A 23,254-nucleotide genomic window follows, 5' to 3' on the forward strand; every position below is an offset into this window, starting at 1 on the left:
CACTGAAACTCGGATCTTCCCCAGCAGGCGTGTTCAGGACAGAGTCTGTGTTTATCGTGACCCCGTGACCCCTTTTATTCAGCAGCTCCTGCAACAGAGAGCAAATCCTTTATCCCCGGGGGTGTGACACTCAACCTTAGCCACAGCTGCAGTCAGCTGACCCGGGTGGCACTGAAAGACGTGGATCAGTGAAAGAGAAGACAAACGTGTGAGTCTGACCTCTCTCTTTATTGTGTGTCCCTCCCTTCCCCCCCGTTTCCACTGTGAGAGCGACGGTGAGGAAGAGTGATCTGCTCTGGGAAAAACACACCACCTCTGGCACACACTGACCTATTTTCTGTGATCTCTGTTTTCCTGAGACTCACAAGGAAAAAATGCTTTTAAATGAAAATGATTATGCAGCTGCTTTGATCATGAAGAGGGAATGGACAAAAGGAGGTCAGAGTTAAGACGCAGTGTTTTTTAGTATCATTGAGCTACTATAATAATTTGTTCATATCTCAATCACATTTTCATTTTTATATTTTCTGATTTCGTGCTAATTTTAGTTCAAGTTTTAGTTCAGTGTTCAGTTAAATGGAAAGTTTTGTGTACAGATGACATCTTTAAAACAAAATGCAGCAGTCCGATTTTTTTTTTTTTGCATTCCGATTATTTTACGGGTGACTGCTTCTCTAATCTCTGGGAGTTCAATGCAGGATTCACAAAACGCTTTTCCTTGAAAGACCAGCTGACTCCACTGAATCACAACCTGTAAATATGATAAATAATAGATTTTCTATCGAGGTTCGAAATATGGAACAATGGGCGAATCGTTTCTGACACGTTGTACAAAGTAGACCAATCACAACAGAATGGGCGATGACCAATCAGAGCACAGTAGGCTCACAGAAAGCAGGGGTTTAGAGAGGCTAAAACTTTGAAATGCTTTGAACAAATCATTTGAGAATCGTTGGAAATCAGATAATATGAAAGCGTCTTTGACTTTGCATACATGCATGTAAACCTATTATAGGAGACTCACAAACAATATTAGGAACTATAAAAATGGCATAATAGGGGCACTTTAACTATAATAACCATTACAGTGTTTGTATAGCGATATCTATCAATGCAATAGCAAATTGTGTTAGATGGACAAAACTGATATAATGTTTTTCTAATGCACATGCACCTGTTGTTGTTGTTGTTGTTGTTGCTTTCATACAGCAAACCACCAGGTCACAGTAGTTTTTAATCTACATCAAAACTGTAACTGTTTTATTCATTATGTAAAAAAACATAAGTTTAAAATGATTAACAAAATTTGCATGCAATTTTTCACATATATACACAGATAGAAAAGAATAATAGTTACAAGCAATTATTTGTAAAATGATGTACACTGACATGATGATATAGAGATATACTAGCAATATCAAGGCCTAGAATAGCTGACCTTTCCCAATAGCTATACTTGCAGTCTTTGCACTCGGCTACTTGTCTACTTACATGATGTACATTGCCGCAAACTGTCAAAACAGCTAATAAAGGTTCATTTAAACTTTTTCACATGGCTGAAAAATATGCCTTTGAAGAGTATTCCATATTTTACAGTCAGGTAGGTAACAAAACTTTTGTGTGATGCTGCATCTACACCAACAGGAGCAAACCAGTTACCTTATTGCCAAAATGTGCATCCTGGTGCTTCAATTTTAGTTGCAATTTTATTTTTGTAGGTCAATGATCTATATGCTCAGTGTTTCTAAACCCAGCCTCTCACTCAAAATCAATGTTCATCATTAGCCTTCAGAAAAGTTTGTCAATAAAATGATACTAAGAAGGACCGCACTGTCTAGAGTATTGTCTCCTCTCTCTTCCACTCCATAGCTTCTAGTGTATTACTTAGCTCGGCCTCTTCTTTAGCATGACGTTCACTCATGACTGCGATTTGCTTCTCCAGTTGCCACAGCTGCTCCTGGTGCTTCTTTCGGGAACTTCTGTAGGTGCTTGAAACTTTACTGTTGGAAAAAATGATTGTGATTATTTTAGCATACATGGGTTATTGACATATAAGTGTACATAAATAAAGCTAACTTTTTGTTACTATTGTCATTAGTCTTATACAAGTCTGAGCAGGGAGTTGGACGCACTAACAAGGATGCTAAAGACCTCGCTCCCATCCGGGTCACGGCACCAATATAAATTGGTGTTTTTGCACAGTTCCAAATAAGAGTCAAATCAGCTTTGACTGACATGGTAATCAGGCTCACTAACAAGGACACTAAAGACCACAGCCACTAGAGTGAGCTGTGCGCCTCTTGAGGCCAGGTGAGTGGGGTTTACCTGCACAGCTTTAATTAAGGCTGCATAATAAAGGGAAAATGGTTAATCATGATTATTTCGCACAAAAATATAATCACATAAGCACAAATCGAGAGAACATCAACTCGCATAGCTTGCACACAGATTTAGTCGAAGCCAACAGTGCAAACAACTGTGTAAAAGAAAACAGACATGGCTGTTTTACACTTTAATTTGAGCAGAATTTCTCAATAGAGATTGCTAAATGATTGACCAGTGTTTTCAGCTCATCAGCGATTTTTCCATAGTGCAGAGAGAGTGCATGTGTGTGGTTGCCAGGTTAAAAAGACTGAGTATACAACTGCAGGTAGTGTAATGATTGATGGGGGATTTAAACTATTGAAATCTGGCAACCACACACGATTACAGAGGCTTGTTACAAATGCAAGATAATGCAAATGCCAAATTCAACAAAATGATTATGCTTAATAAATTGAGAGAAGCAGAAGTCATGATCACAATGAAAATACAGGACCAGCTTAAACCAGTTAGTGACCAACTATGGACCAGCTTAAACTAGCTCAAACCAGCTACAATGCTTCAAAACATACCTAACTAGCATATGGTTTTTTTCAACATGGTTTAGAGCTGCTGTCTACACAGAACTGTCTATACAACTGTATTTCCATAATTGATTCTGCTATTTCCTATTTATCTCTGTGAAGCTTCTTTGACACAATCTTCTTTTGTACAAAGGTGACTTGACTTGACAGCTCTTGCCAGCTAGCGTCCGTTTCATATTTGTCAGAATTGTTTATCATGAGACTATACAAGCTGTTACTATGACAGTCATGTGACTGTATGTACTCTACTTCTTATGCAAATGATAGTGTTGTGATGTGGTTTTGGATTACATGTAGTAGCGGGAGAGACGCGCAGTCTCCTCTCTGTTGATCCTTCTCTGTGTAGTGCTGTCTGTGAGCGCCGAGTCCAGAGACTCACGTAAAGCTGCCACTCTCATCTTCAGTGACTGTTCCCTGCAACAGGAAGTAGAACATCCACAAGTAATGAGTCTTTTGCATGAGTTTCTGATGTCTGTAGGTGTCTTTTCCTACCTTTGCAGTGCTGCTTGTAGTTCTCTTAGGATAGAGTGATTCCGAGGACCAGGAATTCCCCCACCACCTTCTAGTTTTGCCAAATTTTCAGCAATTCTCTACAACCGAGACAAGGTGCATCACTTTTCAGTGTTTCCGAAAATGTAAAAAAAAAAAAATTTGGTATTTCGACACATTGTAACTCACAACTTTCTGTTGACCATCATGCAAACATAAAAGTACATTTCCAAACCAATGGGATCAAAGAACGCTCCCATTATAATCAAATCGGTTTAGCCACAGCAGGAGCTTATTGACTGAGTGAAAACTCCCATTTATAATGCATAATCAGTCTCTTATATCATGTTTATACTTTGTTGGTTATAGTGAAACAATTCGTGAGCACGCATGCTGAACAAACTCAATGGATTCTGACTTAAACACCTCTGATTGGTCATTGGGTTCATGCACTCCACAAACATGTCTATGATTGGCTACAGTGCTCAACCCTGTTGTAAATAGAAACCATTGATGCGCTTCACACAAGGGAACACTTAAAAGCAGACGCATATCAGCAGGTACTGTATCGTTTTTAAAATGTATCAACTTTTGACACACTAGGCGACACATTTCAAAGCACCTGTTGAGTGGCTCTCCTCTCCCCCAGCTCATCCCGCAGACTGTCCAGGATCAGAGCACCAGCAGAATCCTGGGCACTCTGGACCATCAGCGCCAGGTCCAAACACCGCCTCTCTTTCTCCAGGAGCCGCAGATTCCCACGCATCTCTGACATGTCCTCCTGCACAAAATTAAATCATGTTATTAGAAACTGTACATTTCAACTGTAAAGTAAACATGATAAAACTGCATTGCTTCACATTCATAACATATATGAGTGCATCATTTGACCGTCCTTAGGGACATTTTTGTAATTTTCATTTTTGTTTTTCATTTTGGCTGTGTTAACACAAACAGCACAAATTGTGTAAAAAAATATATTTTTTTTATTGGAATTTTAATATTTCATTTTCTTTCATACATCTCTTTTACACATGATCCTGGGTGTATTTTTTTGTACCTAAAGGACAAAATTTCCCCTTTGAAACCCATTAATACTGTAATATTTAATATTTAAGCATACATTCATGCATTCTTTGTTAATAGGCTTTGATTCTGTTGTACAGACATCATTTTTGCTGTTAACTGCTTCTGCTAAACAGGCAACTGCATTGAAATTATGTAATTATAATGGTGTGGGTGTATTGGTATCGATATCAGAGTGTGTTTTGCATGTTTATAAGGAGTGTGTGTGTGTGTGTGTGTGTGAATGTTTTTTCTTAAATCTGACACTGCACAAAAGTAGCCTAATAATGCATCATAATTAATGTTTTTGCTACCCTAGAAAAAAAAACCTATGCCATAAAATATTTAAAATACATTTATTTCATACTAAAGGTCCTTGCACACTGAATCAAAATGCTTGCTATGAAAAAAAAAAAAAAAAATCAAACCTGGTCTGAATTTTTTTTTTACGGACGAAAGTTTCGGATGCAGTGTATAAACATGATTGAGACAACATTAGGTCGTATTTTTGGACTTTTGGATTTTGTGCATTGATATATCACTTAAGGCTTACTGATATAAAATCATTATGTAAACAAACTGACATTTAAAGGGTAAAAATCCTGGAAATGAATGCATTTTTAGTAGTTGTATGATCAGGACTGATATTGGGAAAGAGATGTCACTGAAAACAGAAAAAAAATGAATATACAATATTTTACGACAATTTTTTTGGTATGGAGATTTTAGGACCTCTGTGTAACTTTTTTAAACTGACATTCAAGGGTTAAAACTGGTTCTGAAAATATAAAATAGGGGTAAACTTTTCATTATGGCTCACCCTGACTGTAACAAGCTCATACATCAGAGCCGCTTTCTCTTCTTTGGTGTTTTTGGAAAGTGAACTGGCACGACCTCTGACCCCTGCGAGCGTGCCAGTGTCTGGACTGATCTTGCCCTCTCCTGCTTTGCCCCGCTGCGGGATACACACAGCGGCCCTGTCCTGCTTTAGCCTGGAGATCCTTTGCAGAAGTACACCAGACTTGTCCTCAAACTCCTTTTCCGACAAGCTGCAGTTTATGGAAAAAGGGAGAGAGAAAGAATGAGAGAGGCTTTTCAGATCTAAGATGACGTCTGTTTCATAATCAGACCAAAATAAGTGGATTGATTGAATTGGTTTGGGAAGGTAATTGCATGTTAAGACAGTGTAATTAATCTAATTAGGACAGAAAAGCTTTGTTGAGATAATTGCACTCAGATTTAAGCTGCATAGCGGTTTCCATTGAAACTAGCTGGTGTGCAGCAGATAAGATATTAATACATGTAATGCACTAAAGAAACAGAGGGATTATAAAATGGTTAAACTTTTAAATTAAGCTTAAAGTCAAGGATAAAAAAGCCTATGAATTTTATGTTTAAAAAAATATAGCTAGATGGTAACACTTACTCATGCAAACAGTAATGTAACAAAGGCCACTGTCATATCAAAGTAAAAAAAATTATGATAATTTAGTGTCCCAGTACTTATATACAGTACTATTCCAACTCACAAGCATGTACTTACTCATACACTCTCAACATACTTAGTGCATAGCAGAAGTATGAAATTGGCACACAACACAACCTATAATTTTAATGCACTATTGCATGCTACTGTATATGGGAAAGATAGCAAGCAGACCAGTCTATCTGAACTATCTCTGTCTGACTTAGGCCCTATCCCAAATGCTACCTAAGCTTATGAGATCTTTCTCAGAGTACTTTGGTGACATAATACAGCAACTTTCTGAAACCTAAAATGTCAAATAGGACACCTAACAGTCTTGTGGACTTCATGTAAACATGACAAACAAGTTATCTTAAATATACATCAAATGCGCTATTTGAAACTGAGACTAAAATTGCATCACATAAACTGTTGCTTGACAAAATTTCACAGGCGAAAGGAAGCAGTAACAGATGTGAAAAATTACGATGAATGAAATACAGAATAATGATGGCAAAATAAGCATCCAAAGCTATTATGTCGGCTAGCAAGCAAGCAAACCCTAAATAACTGCTGCCCAAATAACTGTTTTTCAAACAGCCTTCTTTACATGGATCATATTAAAATAATAGCACACTCACACCATCCGAGGTGCAGGTCAGAAGCACGTTTTGCAAGTGAGTGTGTGGTTATATATCATTTTATAATATTAACATCATAACATGTGGTAAACCCTCAGACCAAAACCAGTGTTTTGTCTTGTTGCTACATTACAAATGTCTTGCCGAGGTCAATGGTGAACCAGTAGGCTTGCTTTTAGTCAGTGCTGCGAATTAGTATGTGAGTGTTCACCAAACCTGAACCTGAATCAAAATTTACATCGAAAAATGTATTCACGACTGCAAGTCCTTCTGGTGAAATCCTTCCCTGCACTGATTCCAATGGAGTTTTGTGACACCCATCCATTTTCAAATAGTACTAATAGCTCGCTACGTATATTTTCAATGTTCTGTAGCCACCTAGTTGATTAAACGACACTTAAAATGCATGTCTGCAAAAAGAATTAAAAATCCAGACATTTTCAGGGACAGGAGATGAGATATTCTGATGAATAATATTAGAACAAATCTTTGCTTATTGGTATGAAATGTTTTAATCACTTCGTATTTTCATTGATTATATTTTAATTCACATGATTATGCAAACATTCTCATTCTCAGTTAATATGCACAGTAGTACCCCATTAATGCATTACTGTTTACAATTAAATATGATTAACATCATTGAATTTCTTTAAGGCAGGTACTGCATTCATTTGATCTATTTTTAAAAGCCTGAAATAAGAGCAACACACACAAGCAAATCCTACTTATCTGTCAAATTCATTTATGAAAAATGAGTCTTAATGAAAACATGAGGACTGCTGCAGGTTAGTAAGAAATTCATTTCGTTATTATTCAGAACGCACAACTGGAAAAGTAAATATATTTATAGGAACAATTCACAGCAGGTTCAGAATGATTCGTGGTAATGTAGAGAATGTGATTCATTGTTTTATTCACCTGACAACCCTAAAACAAAGTAATCTGTGTAACTCCTGTGTAACTGTTGGTTTGTAGGTGCATTTAATGCTGTTATCGGGAACACCTGAGCCGTATTAAGAAAGAATGCAGAAATAGTCCACTGAAATGAGCAACAGTAAATGTTACCACACCTAAAGAGATTGCATATAAAACAACAACCTGTTTGGTTTGGTCTCAGCAGTGCCCTCTGGTGGACTGGAGGATGACTCGCCTTTGTCCAAGTTCTCAGGCTGGGGTGTGCTAAATGTTTCTGTAAGATAAAAACGCTTCAGTTATATGTGCGTGGTTTTACTTTAATGTGTTTATGTGCCACGTGAGCTGTAATTCAAAGAGTGTGCAGCACCTGCGTTCTGTTGTTTTCTGGCTTCAGACAGGGACAGCAGGTCACCGTAAGCCTCCTCACACTCCTCACTGTCAATCAAAGAGCCATTATCAGCATACCACTCACACATGCACGCTCCTCAAGGCCAAAGGTCAAGGTTAACAATGTCAAAAAGAATCAAGAAAACACTTTCAGGATCAGTTTTAGAAACAACTGTGATATATACAAGTGACTAAGTGCTGGTCCGGGATCAGCGCTGATTTTACGCTCATGTGGTGTGAAACAGAGGTGAAGACAGCAGCACACACCAGTATGTCAGAGCCATGTGTAGAGCCGAGCTGTCTGCCTCCTGTCGGCTAAGACTCATGCTCAGCTGCTCCGATTCTCCTTTCCTTCTGAGCAGTGCGGCATTTAGACGCTCATTCCTAGCTTTCAGACGCTCCAGACACCTGCTCAGAGAAAACACACCTGTCAGAAGAGATCCAGCATTCAAACATTATTCAACAATTAGGGTTAAGGGTTCGGTCAAACAACAACCAAATTTTACAAACCTCCCTGGCTCAAATTTTTGATTTAGTTCACAGTTAATGAATATAAATAGTGATGAAAGTCAAAATATTACATTTTATGGATGTATACTTTCTGAATAATCCACAAAATAAGATTTGAAGCCAAGCAATGAGGGTAAAAATGACTTTAGAAAGAAGGCAACAATATTATATTACACAGTATACACCGAGACTGGTAGGTCTATTAGTAAAATATCTTGACTTTGGCAATCTTTGTTGCATTATATGATAATAATGACCATTCACAAATGGGAAAAATCATTTTTGATCATTACATGAAGTTTACATGCATGTAATTCAAGAAAATGTTAAAGATATCTTAATGCACTTTTAGATTTTAGTTCTTAACCATTCTTCTTCTAATATCTTAATTTTAGAGCCCTTATGGTTCATTTCCAGAGATATGGGGATTTCAATGTGGTTCCTGGAGTAAACTGTTATATTGTAAACATTTATAGTGGTCAAAAACCAAATTTGGGTCACTTTGCATACAGCTGATTTTTTTTTTTTTTTTTTTTTTTTTTTAAGAGGAATGTCTGAAAAACTAGACTTGTTTACCAAACAACTGCATTGAACATACCTTTCCGATTGCTATACATATTATTTTTCCACAGTTTGTGTGCCAGTATTAAAGATATATTAATATGCTTTTAGGATCTGGCTCTTAATCATTTTTTTTTTTTTTTTTTTTTCATTTTAAGGCCCTATATTGTTCAGTCCCAGAGATATAGGGATCCCAATGTGACCAAACGGTTTAATTTTACCCATTTTTAAGGGTCATAACCATTGTCACTTCACATACAGCTGATACTTATTGTACTAAAAGAAGAATGTCTGAAGAACTAATAATATTGAAAATAGAAATGAAGCTTATCTCGCTCAATCAAAACAAATGCATACAACATACTTGTCTGAGTGATAAAAATGCACTGAAATGGTACAGTTGAGGCACATTAACTTGCTCTCAGTCGTCTATTCATAAGATTCTATATTTGAATCAGTTTCAGGGATATTTGGAAGAAGATATTCTGTTAATTTTAACAGCTTCTGAAGCTACCAAGACTTCAAGCCAACCAGAACGCCCTAGCAACTGTATAGCCAATGAGAACACCTTATCTAGACAGACTCAAACCTGTGTCCCCTGCATGAGAACCACAGCTCAGTATTTAAGGGCGGGTTTGGTGTTGTTGTCTTTGGATGTAGACCATAATCCGAGGTCAATATAGAGGAATAAAACTAATAATATCTCACCTCTGCAGCTTTTCGATCTCAGTCTGCAGCACTGAATCAACGGTGCAGGGAGACGAAGGGGAGTCCGGCCTGGAGCTGGGTAGTTTGCGGGACAGCAGCGGGGATCCAGGATATGGAGGAGAGGAAAAGCAAGGGCTTGAAGTTCGACTGGAGGACAATGAAGGACTGACAGAAGGAGAACGACTCACTCCATACAGCCATTTCCTCTTCAGGTCCACCATCTGCCAAAAGATGAGTTCAGAAGCACAAGTTATTGTGCAAAATACTAACTTTATTACACCAATTCACTGTCTCAACAAATTAGAATATGGTGACATGCCAATCAGCTAATCAACTCAAACACCTGCAAAGGTTTCCTTAGCCTTCAAAATGGTCTCTCAGTTTGGTTCACTAGGCTACACAAGACTGCTGATCTGACAGTTGTTCAGAAGACAATCACTGACACCCTTCACAAGGAGGGTAAGCCACAAACATTCATTGCCAAAACAGCTGGCTGTTCACAGAGTGCTGTATCCAAGCATGTTAACAGAAAGTTGAGTGGAAGGAAAAAGTGTGGATGAAAAAGATGCACAACCAACCAAGAGAACCATAATGTGAGCCAAAATCATCACAATTAAAAGAACCAAAGACATAAACTACTTCAGTCTGTGTGCAATGAATGTATTAAATACACAAGTTTCACAATTTGGGTTGAATTACTGAAATAAATGAACTTTTCCACTGCATTCTTATTTATTGACATTCACCTGTATATTATAATTACTTGTTTATACTCCATTATGAAGAAAACTCTGTATGTTTTTATTTTATTTTAGTGTAATAAAAAATAAAACTGTATAAACATTTTAATATAATTTTCTTATAACATATTTCCATATATTTTTCTATTTATGGCACCATTCATTCTTGTCTTATTGAGTTTTATGAAGGACAACATAAAAATTTTCTGTATTAATGACTGATTAAGAATGTCCCCATCAACCTTTTCCTGTAGCCACTTTTTCTCGTCCTCAAGATCCATCAGAGTTCTTTCAGCACCCATAAGCTCTTCCTGACGGCTCTTCAAGAAGTTGTTGAGGTCTTGATTGTGTTTGTAGAGTGAGAGAACTTCCCGCTGATACTGACGTCTCTCATCAGGGGGCAGAGCAGAGGGGTACGAGATCCCCAACTCCCTCTCCATCTCCTCCAGCACCTGGGGCAGATCACATATCAGAGCTGCATGGAGGAAGTACAGATTGTGTACAGCACATACAGTACCCTACAGAGGGGGCTACATGAGCACCTGTGTGGCCCGAACCCAGCTCTCCCGGGCTGTAGAGAGATGCTTTGCCTGGATTGTCTCAGCATTTTGAGTTTGCAGCCTGAAGAGCATTTTCCTCCCCTGACCACTAGACGTCTCAAGAGCAGAGAGAACCTTCTGCAGCTCGTTCCACAGCTCACTGCTGCCCCCTGCGAAAAAAAAACACAATGATTTATTTATCAAATTATTCAAATACAATTATTCAACACAAAATAATGAAGTAGGGAATATGTGACAAAATACTAACTTTATTATTGTAACTTTATTTTATTAGTCATTTTATTAATAAGCATTAATATTATAATTATTTTTACTTATGAGCCAAATTCCTGATTTTTGATTTATTATTTAATTAATAAAATCTAATTATTATCATTCTTGAGTTTATTCTATAGAATTTTTTTTTAAATGACGATTATTATTATTAAATACAAATACATTTTAAAAATGTATTTAAAGTTACTTAATAATAATAAATATGTTATTCCTAAAGAACTTTTTAGATGTTTGAATGCACTCCGTTATGAAGAAAAACAATATATTTTACATTTTTAGTGTTATTTTTCCTTCCAACATCCATATTTATTCTTCATATCCATTTATTCTTTCATAATCCATATTTTTAGATGTTTGCACTCCATTATGAAAGCAACTCATAAATTACTTACTATGGTTTGGTTTTTTTAGTATTATTGTTTTGCTAGTATTTTTATTTTTATTTTACTTCATCCATATTCATATTAATAAAAAATAAAAAAACAAAGAAGATGTGGAGAAACACCACTAATTAAGATTAATATTAATTATTATGTAAAATAAAAAAAATAAATAAAAAAGATTAGCAATATTTTAGTATTACCATCATCATCATCATAAAAATAACTTTTTAGTTGTTTGCACACATTTCTGAGCAGATAGGAACACATTATGAAAACTCGTGGATTACCTAAGTTTTTGGTTTTTAGTATCATTTTTCCTACCAACTAAAAAATTCATAAAATTTCTCAGGAGTCTTAATTTAGAAAAACATTACTAGCATGTGTAGGAAACATTATAATGTGCCCAGAAAAAAAATAAAAATAAATTAAGTTTAATAAGTAGCTTTGCATTTGGAAACAAAATCCTGGCAGGGAAAATTGGGGAGTTAATTGGAGGGTTTTCATTCTGACACAGCATTTACTGTGACTGACGATGAGACTTTGTATAAACACAGCATGCCTTCTGAGTCCCTGCAGACGTTCTTGGTCTTGGACATCACTGATGCAGCGCCCACCATCGAGCACCCACTGACCCCGACTGGACTTTCTCTGTCAAAACACAGACCTTTCCACTTACTGTAGAGCAATATATATATATAGTTTGCAAATGTTTGAAGCCAGGATTACCGTGGTATTTGTAGGGAGTCCATCTTCCTGTTGAGGTCAGAAATGATCTTCAGTAAAGTGTTAACCTCCGTCTCACACTGCGCCAGTTCAGAGTCCGCCGACACCAGACTGTCCGATCTCTGCTGGAACATGTCACTTATGTGAAATATTGCAGGAAAATGTGCAAAACCAGTCTTTACTTTAGATTAGACTTTAGTAAGGCTGGGATGACTCTCTACAGTGTACAGTATATATATATATTCTTTTAGCAGCTGTGACCCAAATGATCAAAAGGCACACATTTTCCCTCTAAATTTCACAGAAAGAGAAAATCAAAGGTGTCTAGCAATAAACATATCATGTGAATTAAGCTGCTAGTTGCAATTGCTTACTAATAATCGTTTATTTATGATAACACCTTGTTATTAGTACATTCCTGCACTTGTTGATCAGTTAAAAAATATGTAGAAAAATAGAAAAAGTACTGGCAATTTTCTGCCAGAGCATTATCCATTAAACTGTAACCTGAAAAAACTAAATATAATGTAATTTTAAATTCAGGTTAAAAAAAAAAAGAAACTGTGAAAAAACAGTATTGAAAATTCCTTCATATTAACACAGTACACTGTGCCCTATTTTACAGACTTCTGTAGCATATTAATGAACTACTAATACACTGCTTAAAAATATAAATGTTCAGAATGTGAAGTTTTACCAGTTAATAAGAAAATACATAAAATGCAATTGTTCAAAAATGTGTAGGCTAAATGTTCAATAATAAAATGTTGTATTTAAAAATAAATGACATTCTTTATATTTTAATCTAAATGAACATTTCAAATCAAATTTATATTCATTTGCTGAAATTTGAGTTTTCTGATTCGATGCAGTTTTGGGTTGTGATTACATGATGTAATCACATCATTTCAACAAAATTTAGCAACTTTTAGCAACAAATTGTCCTGCCATTAGCAACTTTCCCTGAAAATTAGTTGGCAACGCTGATTGGATGAACGCAGCATGCCAGCTGTTTACAGTTTAGCCTAATGGCTCCAGGCATTGTGCATCCTCCTATTATAAAGTTTTTTCCTTAATTGACTTCTCGATGGACTATAAAGGTGAGAATAAAACTCTTCTTCATTTCAAATTTCTTCCCCGTCACTGTTTGGCACTTCCCCCCTAGAAGCACAACCCATAGCTGGAGAGGCCACTAAATAATTTCAGGATTTCCACAATGGGCAAAATGCAGATGGAGTTGTGGAATCCAGTCATAAAAGTGGAATTTACTATATAACGCGAAATTTCACGGAGTTTGGTAAATCTTAGACAAATAAATCAAAAGTTGTGCTGTGCACTTAATGAAATCGCTATATGTCTGTGAATATTAAAGCGCAAATGTACATCAATACATCAACTTCATCTTTAGAGCTGTTCTAAGAGTCACTTTACTTCATTTGAGAACAACTATCATCATACAGAAACTCAATGGTCCTTACGACAACATTATTGTACAGTACAATGTACTATTCAAAGTAATAATAATAGCAATAGTAATAATTTCATGATTACAATTTATTAGACACGCTTTCTGATTACTATTTAATTTAACTATTTAACTAATAGAGTCCAGAAAAAAAAAAACATAATACAGACAAATAAAAATGGAAGTTCCAATAGCATCTAAAAGTAAAGCATGTGCTAAATCGCTGTTATAATTATGAGGGGGTCCTTCTAAATTATCCGTGTGAAATGCACTAATACCTAGGGTTAAAAGTGTAGTTTAGAACCAAAATAACCTGGGGTTAAGCACAGTGTGAAAAGCCCTCAAGTGGCATGTACAAACAAATACTGCTAGTGCTTTCTCCAACCTAAATTAATTTTTTGCAATGACAATTTAAATGTCACAGTGGTTTTATTAGAAATGAAGAAGAGTTAGCATTGAGCATGTTCCAATAACAACTAAAAAAGAATCTAAATCATATTTTGTCTTCATTTTGAACAATATATCTATTGTTGTATAATGTAAAAAAAAAAAAAAAATCACATTTTCTCTCCTTATGCATCAGCTCATGAAGATACCGTATAAAAAAACATGGGTGTTGTTGTTTTCTACATCACCCTTTTGTTCTGAGGGGAGGAACAGGAGGAAACAGGCACATCCTGTAACTGCACTTCCTGCTGCTGCATGATGTCGCTCAATGTGAGAAAAGCAACTCTCAATTGTGTTCTTCTCAGTATTCAGCCAGAAATATAATTTAACTACACTGTTTTAAGAACCTGGCTTACTGTAGATCTCCCAAGAATTGAGGTTGGTTAGAAAATGGTGAACTATTATAAATTCTCAGCACGGTTACAAATGACAAACAAGTGACTAGAACTCCCCGTGATTTTTGCTGAAAATACCTTTTTTACAAAAGCAATTAATTGAATTGGTTTGCACTACAAAGTCTGTGTTTAAAACAAAGCTTCATGTGATTTTTTCTGCTTCAGATTCGGCATAAATTGCATCACTGTTCCAGAAACTCACCTCCATCACTGGCCTGACCTCGGTTCTGGTTCTGTCCTCCTCAGCAGATGACTGAAAGAGCGTTCCGGTGTGATCCAGAGCGCTGTCAGAGAGTTTGTGTGGAGATCCGGATCAAGCACTGCTCTTCTCCACTTCACTGCTAAACCTGCTCGCTGCTAAACACATCTCTCCACCCACTGTCTTCTCAGATCTTTTCCTGTTTGGATTATTTCAGACTCTCCATCTTTGTAAGAGATTGTTTGATAAATAAAATAAATTATTTATAAATCCTCTAATTTTAATGATCATTGCTGCAGTGCTTCTATCTTGGGGACGCGGCTTTAGAAAATATTCTTTATAAAGACTGAAATATGCTGTATCAAAATGATTTAGTCTCTGCTTTGTAGAAGCTGTGTAGAAATGAAACAGTTCTTCTAGATACAACCCGCACACTTCAGGGATTATTATTTAAATTGTGTTTATTTATTAAAAACTTTAATTTAAATGTGAAATTAAATTACATGTTTTTACAAAATAAATAGCAGCTGTGTTTGCCAGAATAATTCCATAAGTATAGCAAAAATGTGCATATTTACAAAACACCCTGTTAATTTTACATTTCAAACTGCAATTTACAAATATATTTATTAAACATATATCCAACTTAATAGCACAGGTGATAAAGAGAAAGATACATATATGCAGAAGATACATTGTGGAAACAACTATGCTATATATATATATATATATATATATATATATATATATATATATATATATATATATATATATATATATAGCAACTATTAACACAATTATTTAAACAAATGTGCAATTGTGAAGTGTCACAAAAAAATTGTGGGATATGGTTTTTCACTTTTTATGATGACAAATTACTTGTTCAGTTTCACTTCCACATTACTGTTTAACAGTATTTATTGTAAAGCATGAAATCTATGGTTAGATCTTTAACATTTTTCTCCATATATAGTAAGGGAACGCATCATTAATGCAATTATGCAATTATTTTTTTTTTACAGTATGATTTGTTGATGAAACCAGATTCGATGGACCCTTGAGGATAATATATAATATATAATTATCAGATTCCCTGACTTGTTTTCTATTGAATTTAGTTTTTGTTTTGTTGTTGCTGACCTGTTCGTCGTCCACAGCGCTGAAGCCGCAGTAACTCTCCAGTCCGCTAGAGGCGCTCTCGATCAGAAACACTCTCCAGTACTTGACTCTGAAAAATTCCGACACAGAAGCGACCGAGGAAGTGCTGGAGAATAATATTGTGAAAACAATACATCATTACATAAACTCATATTTTCATCTGTTGCATGTTTGGTAAGTTACTGTTATACGTTATTTCCCTGTTTTTATACAGCGCTATTCTACCTGCGCTGTCAGTACAAGTATTACACGTTCTTGAGAAATCACGACTGTTAATGTACTGTCTTTGCTTCATACAAACGAATACTTTTAACATAAAAACGCATTTTTAACAGCTAATTTGTGACCATGGACCACAAAACCAATCAAAAGGGTCAGTTTTCTCACGTAGAGATTTATACATCATCTGAAACGGAATAAATAAGCTTTCCACTGATGTATGGTTTGTAAGGATAGGAGAATATTTAGCTGAAATTATTCAATTATTCGAAAATCTGGGGATGCAAAAAAAAAATAAAAAAAATAATAAAAATAAAAATTCACATATTGAGAAAATCGCCTCTAAAGTTGTCCAAATGACGTTTTTAGCAATAATAAAAAATTAAGTTTTGATATATTTACAAAATGGAACATGATCTTTACTTAATATCCTAATGATTTTTGGCATTAAAAAAAAATATCATTTTGACCCATACAATGTATTGTTTGTTATTGCTACAAATAATATACCTGTGCTATTTATGCCACACATTTACGTTTAGATTTTTTAAAAAATAAGACCTTTTTTGTAATTTTTGTTGCTGCTTGCGAGTGTTTTTATTGAAATAATTCAAGAATGTTGAATTTCCTCCTTCCTTCAGTACAAAGCATGTACTGTATTTACTGTGTGTTTGGTTGCTAGTGTTATTCTTCATTATTGGTGTGATTTATGTGGCGTTCAGATGCTGACAGACAGGTTGTAATGGAGACGCCTGAACCCGGTCAGGCAGATGGAGAGGAGCGGATGGTGGAGCTGAGACCCAGGACCCGGTCCAATCCGGAGGGTGCGGAGGACCGGCGCAGCAGCACCGGCAGCCTGAACAACAGCCTGGCGTCCCCGCCGCAGCCGGCCGTGGGCAGCCGTGTGGAGGGAGAGGGAGAGGCGGCTAGCTCCGACAGCCCTCCGACGACTTCTGCCGCTGTTACTGCCACAGGAAACTCCACCGCCAGCCTGCCTGCGATGGCTCCCACGCTGAAGGAAAGACCCAAACCCCCTCAGCAGGCCATCGGCACCCCGATCCCCCCATCAGCAGAGTTACACCTGCGGGCACCACGAGTCAACTGCCCCGAGAAAGTGGTACAGCTGTAAATAATCAGACCTTCTTCAGGATATTTGCATCTGAAAACACTTCCCTCAGTGAAATTATCTTGCAATGTCTTTTTTTTTTTTTAAACAGATCATCTGTTTGGACCTTTCTGAGGAGATGTCTCTACAGAAACTGGAGTCATTTAATGGGTAATTTTACAGGTTTTAAATTAAACGGTTGGTTTATTGTATTCAATCAGCAAAGACAAAATTTCTTTCATATAAATGTATTGTAAATGATTTGCATTTTCAGATCCAAAATGAAAACCTTAAATGTTTCACAGAAAACAATAATAATTTTATCTTGAAAACTATTATTATTATTATTTTAAAACTTAAAAAATATATACTTTTATTTGATGGTTACACCCGGTATTATTATTATTTTCATATACAGTTATTAAATGCGTATAGAAAATATGAAAAGTGTATATATATACTGCATATTTAGAATGATCACAAATTCAAGACATCTGGGCAGAAAATATATATATTTATACCACTTCAAATAGCCTAGTTAATCAATTTCACACGAAGAGTGCAGTTTTTTCTCCAAAAATGATTACAAATGTGATATTGATTTTTTACAGCAGTTTAATAAACAAGAAGTTCATTAAGAGATTTACGTTTAAGACACCATATTTACTGTTTTTGCACCATTTCGACAACAAAAAAAATAATAATTCCTAACACAACCACAGCACTGTTTTGCGTCTTTGAGCAACTTGACGTGTTTCGTTCCTGAATGAATCAACTGTTTAAATGATTCAGTTCAATCGAATTGAATCACTTATTAATTGTGACTCCCTGCCACCTACTGGGGGATTTAATATCGCATTCGCAGTATGTTTTATTATTTAAATAATTTCAAATATTAATATATTTAAAAGATAATGGACACTTTTAGAAGAAAAAAATGCTTTATAAAGATCAAAATCCCTACTATAAAAGGAAAAATCAGTTAAAACTTATTGGAAAAGATTCATTTCTCTCAGTGTGAACTGACCACTCCACAGATCATGAAGAATATCAAAAACTTTATGAGTCAGCTGTCCACTGCAGTCCATAAGCTACCAGCACAATAACACACTCAGCAAAATATCATCTAATTATCTTTATCGATAAAATCCCAGAAAATATCGAGATGATATTTTTTGTCAATATCGCACACCCCTGGGTTATTTTAGTATTATACTGTTGTTGCAGTAAATTGTTTTCCTTGGTTAGTCATGTTCTTTTAGAAAATAAAGGAAAAGGCATTTTGAATACATTTTTTGTAAATGATTTGCATTTTCAGATCCAAGACGAACGCCTTGAATATTTCACAGAAGATGATCGAGATGTTTGTGAGAACCAAGCACAAGATTGACAAAAGGCATGAGTTTGCTCTGGTGGTGGTGAATGATGACGCCATGTGGGTGAGTGGACAGTCTCACTATCATTTAATTACTCTGTCTTTGACGAGCTGACAAATGGGTCAAGGATCAGAACTATTCCAAATTATTCATTTTCATAAATTTTTTTTATTTTTTACATTTGCTTTTAAATTTATATTTTATAATTCAGTTTGTTTATTAATTTTATGTGCTTTTCTCATGTTTGTGTTCATGGATAGATTAATTCATTTTGAAAAATTTTAATACTTTAACTTATTTCAGTTAGATGCCAAGGCAATGTTTTTGATGTTCATGTTTTATTTATATATAGTTTTCATATATTTCAGCATTATTTCAAGTACTGAAAACAAACTTATGAATAATTTTAGGTTCAGTTTAATGAACGATAACAATAACATCGTTCATTGCTTACGAATATTTGCAAAACATGAGGACACTCAAAGTCTTTTAAAATATCCGATCATTTTTATGAGGCACGGTTAGATCAGGTTGTAAAATGTCATGTGGTGCAACTTCCCCAAAACAGCAATAATTATCATGTTTACCCTGAAAAATGTATTTTAAAACTTCAGTAATTAAGACGCTTGCATGTACTTAATATTTCTATATACTATTACAATATTTACCTGTATTTTAAATTATCTTTAATTTTTATATATGCATTTTTCAATTGAATTTTGTTAAAGTTTTAGTAATTTTGTCATGCGCTTTTGTTTTGTTGTTAATATTTCTTTTTATTTTTATTTCAGTTTTAGATTGTCATTTTAGCACTTAAACTTTATTTCATTTATATACCTAGGCAACATTTCTGATATTCATTAGTTTTTAAAACTTAACTTTTTTTTTCCATTTAATATTTATCTTTTATTTCAATTTAACAGTCTGTTGAAAATGTATAAATGTATTTCAAAACCACATGAAACCAACATGAATATGAAGAGTATATTTTAAGAACCTGGCACATTTTTTAATTAATTTTAATTTTCTTTATTGAGGACACCGTTTTCTGTCATTTATTACATACATAATAACATATCTAGGACTCAGTGGTTTTGATTGTTACACTGCGTGACATTCATGTTTACTTTGAATCTCTTTTACGCAGTTATCAGGATTCACGTCTGACCCGCGAGAGCTGTGCAGCTGTCTGTACGACCTGGAGACCAACGTCTGCGAGTCCTTCAGTATCCTTATCTACAGAGTTAGCCTCATTTTATGTGCTTGTGGAGTCAGATAAACATTGATAAAGGGATCATCATCACTCTGATCATTTCCTTAACTTTTATCTGTAGATCTGGAAGATCTCCTCAATGTCATGTGAGCAGATTTTGTCTTCTGTGTTTGATAATTGGACTGCTATAAATCACAGTTCCTCCATTCAGTTGTATGATTTCCTTCTCTTGTAGTATGCAGAAAATTGAACTTCCTCAAATGGAGAACATTCAGACCATCCCGCCTCCTTTCGTAGTCCGGACTCTTCTCATCTTCAGCCGGCATGCTGGCATGCTTCAGTTCAACCCCTCTGATGCTGCCAAAGTGAGCTTGTTTAACACGTGACTACACAATTATGGGTCTATGACAACAACACTTTTTTTTTTTTGGCTTATGTGAATGATTGCAACTTTATACTTTCAGTGATTTCAAAATATGTGGGAAGTCGTTCATGCAAAATTACCCTTTCCTTGGATTCCTGTTGAAATTACTGAATTGTATCTATGAAAGTTTGCAGAACAACAGTAAATGTGACCTTACCTTTTGTCCATCAAATCAATGTGGTGCAGCCAACAATGTGCAAAAATATGCAGAAATAACAGAAAATAAAACAAAACATGAAGTGAAAGAGGACCCCTCAAAACCTTCATGATTGTCTTTTAAGCCAGTTTCAGGGTGTAAGATTCTCCTTCACAAAAAATAAATAAATAAAATAAAGATATTTATAAATTAATAATTTGTGTAATTTGTAAAAAAAAAAAAAAAAAAAAAAAAAATGTTTTTTGAAATAAATATTAAGATGTTTACTCACTTATATTCAAGTTAATTAATATTTAATTTATGGTTTAGGAAGTAAATTTAGGAAGTCACTGAATTTAGACAGTTTTTATTTATAACAGTATAATGTTTTTCAAAGCCAAATGAAATCATGAACACAAAAATTCATTCAGCTTTAAAGAAAATTAATCCTTTAGAAATTTAGTCTGTAACAGGGTAATAAAAGTTAACTAAAACTAAAATTATATATATATAATCTTCTATATATATATATGCTTATTGCTTGAAATAAAATAAATGTTAACTGAAAATAAAATTAATAAAATTAAATAGAATAAAATAAATAAAATACAAAAAAATGAAACTTATTTTATATCAGCTAGTTTCCAAGGCATTTCCCATTTTCAAGTATAATTTGATGTACTAAAATGACTAAAAATTTTTTTATAAAAACCAAATAGATACAAAAAACCACAAAATTAAACTTAAACTAAAAAGTAAAATTTAAACTAAAAGGAACATATAATCATAAAATATAAAAAATAAAATCTTAGATAGTAAAGTATCTCAGTGATACTTAAAATAGCAGTATCTTCATTAAATGAGTAACCCAGCATGTTCCTAATATTCTTTCTTTTCTTTTTTTCAGAAAATGCTGCAGTCTCCCTATTTCTTCTTTGATGTTGTTTATCTTCATAACGGCACTGAAGAACAAACAGAAGACACCAGCTGGAAGGTTTGAGCGTCCTATGATTCCCTTGAGTCATACGTTTCAGTTTTATAAAGAGGATACTGAATGTGTGTGTGTGTGTGTGTGTTGTCAGGACGTGTACGCCTCCTTCAGTGAGCTGGACTCTAAGGGGATGTGTTATCGCTTCGAGGTGTCACTGTGTGGTCCTGCTATTGAGCTGCACAACTGCATGGCCAAACTGCTGTGCCACCCGCTGCAGAGACCCTTCCAGAGCCACGCGTCCTACAGTCTGCTGGAGGACGAGGACGCGCCGGAGAACGAAGCCACGGTGTGAGACTCACATCTCCTGGATGCATAACCACAGACTGATCCACTCCAAAATGAAGGAGTAGATACGGCCTTGTCCGCTCTTTCTGGACTGGAAATGCCTCTTTTATTACTTCTAGAAAACTTCAGTGTCTAGCTCAAGACAAACCAGTTAGTTCTTGAGAATGTCAGCTAACAGCGTCATGATACACCTCTCGAACGTCTGGTGGAGATTTACATGTGAATAATGGCCATAGAGATCCATTGACTGCTGTTTGCAGTTTGCTTACTGTTTGCTCGTTCCTGTCAAATAAATGAAATGTAAAGGCTCTGTGGGACTCATTTTCTACATACAAACCAAAAAATATTATGGTATAGTAAGTGTGTAGCTGTGGCCAGATTGTTTTAGAAGACAACCATGTTAAAAAAGGTATTTAAACAGGAAGATGAAACTATAGAAGGAAGAGTTGAAACTATTAATGGGCAGGGCTTGATGCCGTCCATCATAATTTGACTGGATGGTGAAAAGCAATCTATGATATTATTGGTTACTATATTCCACCAAATCACATGATATTTCAGGTTATTCCACCAGATTTTGTGTGGACGTATGCTACACTGCATTGTTATATACTGAACTAAATGTCCATCCAGTTAATAAAGTACTGGAGAGTGCCAGTGAATTTTACATTTGGAGAAAGGGTTTAAAAAAAAGCACATTATACTGATGATAATAATGTGTACATGCCAATGACAAGCATTTAGAACTAGGGGAATTTTGTTGTTGTTGTGGTGAAGAATATGTGACATATCCATTAAAGATACTGTTTACTTTTAAATTAAATATGCAAAACAAAATGCTTAATGGGAAAATTAAAGCAGCAATGCAATTGTGTCCACAAGAGGTCGCAGGAGTACAACTGAACAACAACAAAAACAGTCATTAGTCTTCATTGTGAATAACGTTGATTACATTGGGGATTTGATTTACTTTTGGGATTATTAACTGGAATTGTTTGTTTTTTAAAGAAGAATTTGCTTTGTTTTGATTCCATGAACACACAAGCTCGTATAATTCGGTTATCCTGTATCCTGCTGTTCAGCAGCACAAAGGTTCACAGATAATAGTCGGAAGAGCTTTATGATTTTTTTTTTTTTTTATTATTTATTGTGTTAATATATATTATTCGGAATGGCCTTTTAAAAATATTTGGTTTTTGTTATTTTTTTTTTTTTTTTTTTTTTTTTTATGTGGTTAAATATAAGTAAAGTTTTTGGTTCCCTAAAGTATCCCCAATGTGCACAGTTCTTAAAATAATAATAATAATAATTTCTTAGTGTGACTAACATTTGAATAATCTAAAAAACATTCTGTGAAATGGAAAGTCTCCGTGAATGTTAAACATTCTTGGAACCATAAATAACAAATATATATCATACACATCTCTTCCATCTTTATTTGACCCTCTAACTTTTTCACTCACTATTCTAATTCTATTTAACAAAAAAAAAAAAAATGTAACTACCTTT

General features: G+C 35.0%; 2 protein-coding genes across 3 annotated transcripts; one reads left to right on the plus strand and one right to left on the minus strand.

Moving 5' to 3' along the window:
* Nucleotides 1-1,230: 1,230 nt before the first annotated feature.
* On the minus strand, nucleotides 1,231-15,013 carry LOC109102467 (Usher syndrome type-1C protein-binding protein 1-like). Of its 2 annotated transcripts, none has more exons than XM_042734592.1 (14): nucleotides 14,842-15,013; nucleotides 12,336-12,457; nucleotides 12,169-12,257; nucleotides 10,933-11,099; nucleotides 10,633-10,842; nucleotides 9,651-9,871; nucleotides 8,139-8,279; nucleotides 7,852-7,919; nucleotides 7,668-7,758; nucleotides 5,281-5,509; nucleotides 4,018-4,176; nucleotides 3,399-3,496; nucleotides 3,198-3,320; nucleotides 1,231-2,000 (listed from the first exon to the last, which is right to left on the minus strand). In XM_042734592.1, exons 1-14 carry the CDS (start codon nucleotides 14,845-14,847, stop codon nucleotides 1,835-1,837), a joined length of 1,890 nt encoding a protein of 629 aa, XP_042590526.1. In that variant the 5' UTR covers nucleotides 14,848-15,013; the 3' UTR covers nucleotides 1,231-1,834. The 2 variants fall into 2 exon arrangements, with proteins under 2 accessions (XP_042590526.1, XP_042590527.1); XM_042734593.1 differs by having other exon boundaries at nucleotides 12,336-12,454; nucleotides 14,842-15,012.
* Nucleotides 15,014-16,016: 1,003 nt separating this feature from the next.
* babam1 (BRISC and BRCA1 A complex member 1) lies at nucleotides 16,017-22,055 on the plus strand. Its single transcript, XM_019115810.2, has 9 exons — nucleotides 16,017-16,170; nucleotides 16,938-17,332; nucleotides 17,433-17,491; nucleotides 18,639-18,759; nucleotides 19,844-19,922; nucleotides 20,031-20,055; nucleotides 20,145-20,274; nucleotides 21,377-21,463; nucleotides 21,552-22,055. Exons 1-9 carry the CDS (start codon nucleotides 16,164-16,166, stop codon nucleotides 21,750-21,752), a joined length of 1,104 nt encoding a protein of 367 aa, XP_018971355.1. The 5' UTR covers nucleotides 16,017-16,163; the 3' UTR covers nucleotides 21,753-22,055.
* The last annotated feature ends 1,199 nt before the right edge of the window (nucleotides 22,056-23,254 follow it).

This window comes from Cyprinus carpio, chromosome B11 (assembly GCF_018340385.1).
Source record: "Cyprinus carpio isolate SPL01 chromosome B11, ASM1834038v1, whole genome shotgun sequence".
In the NCBI taxonomy this organism is placed as follows: Eukaryota; Metazoa; Chordata; class Actinopteri; order Cypriniformes; family Cyprinidae; genus Cyprinus; species Cyprinus carpio.

What these genes read in the sequence shown, in the direction of transcription:
- LOC109102467 (XM_042734592.1), bottom strand. An exon ending in GCTGGGTTCGGGCCACACAG is followed by an intron (nt 10,843 to 10,932) that starts GTGCTCATGTAG and finishes GATCTGCCCCAG; the next exon opens with GTGCTGGAGGAGATGGAGAG. An exon ending in CAGAAAACAACAGAACGCAG is followed by an intron (nt 7,759 to 7,851) that starts GTGCTGCACACT and finishes TTTATCTTACAG; the next exon opens with AAACATTTAGCACACCCCAG.
- babam1 (XM_019115810.2), top strand. An exon ending in CAACGTCTGCGAGTCCTTCA is followed by an intron (nt 19,923 to 20,030) that starts GTATCCTTATCT and finishes TTTTATCTGTAG; the next exon opens with ATCTGGAAGATCTCCTCAAT. An exon ending in GAAGATCTCCTCAATGTCAT is followed by an intron (nt 20,056 to 20,144) that starts GTGAGCAGATTT and finishes CTTCTCTTGTAG; the next exon opens with TATGCAGAAAATTGAACTTC.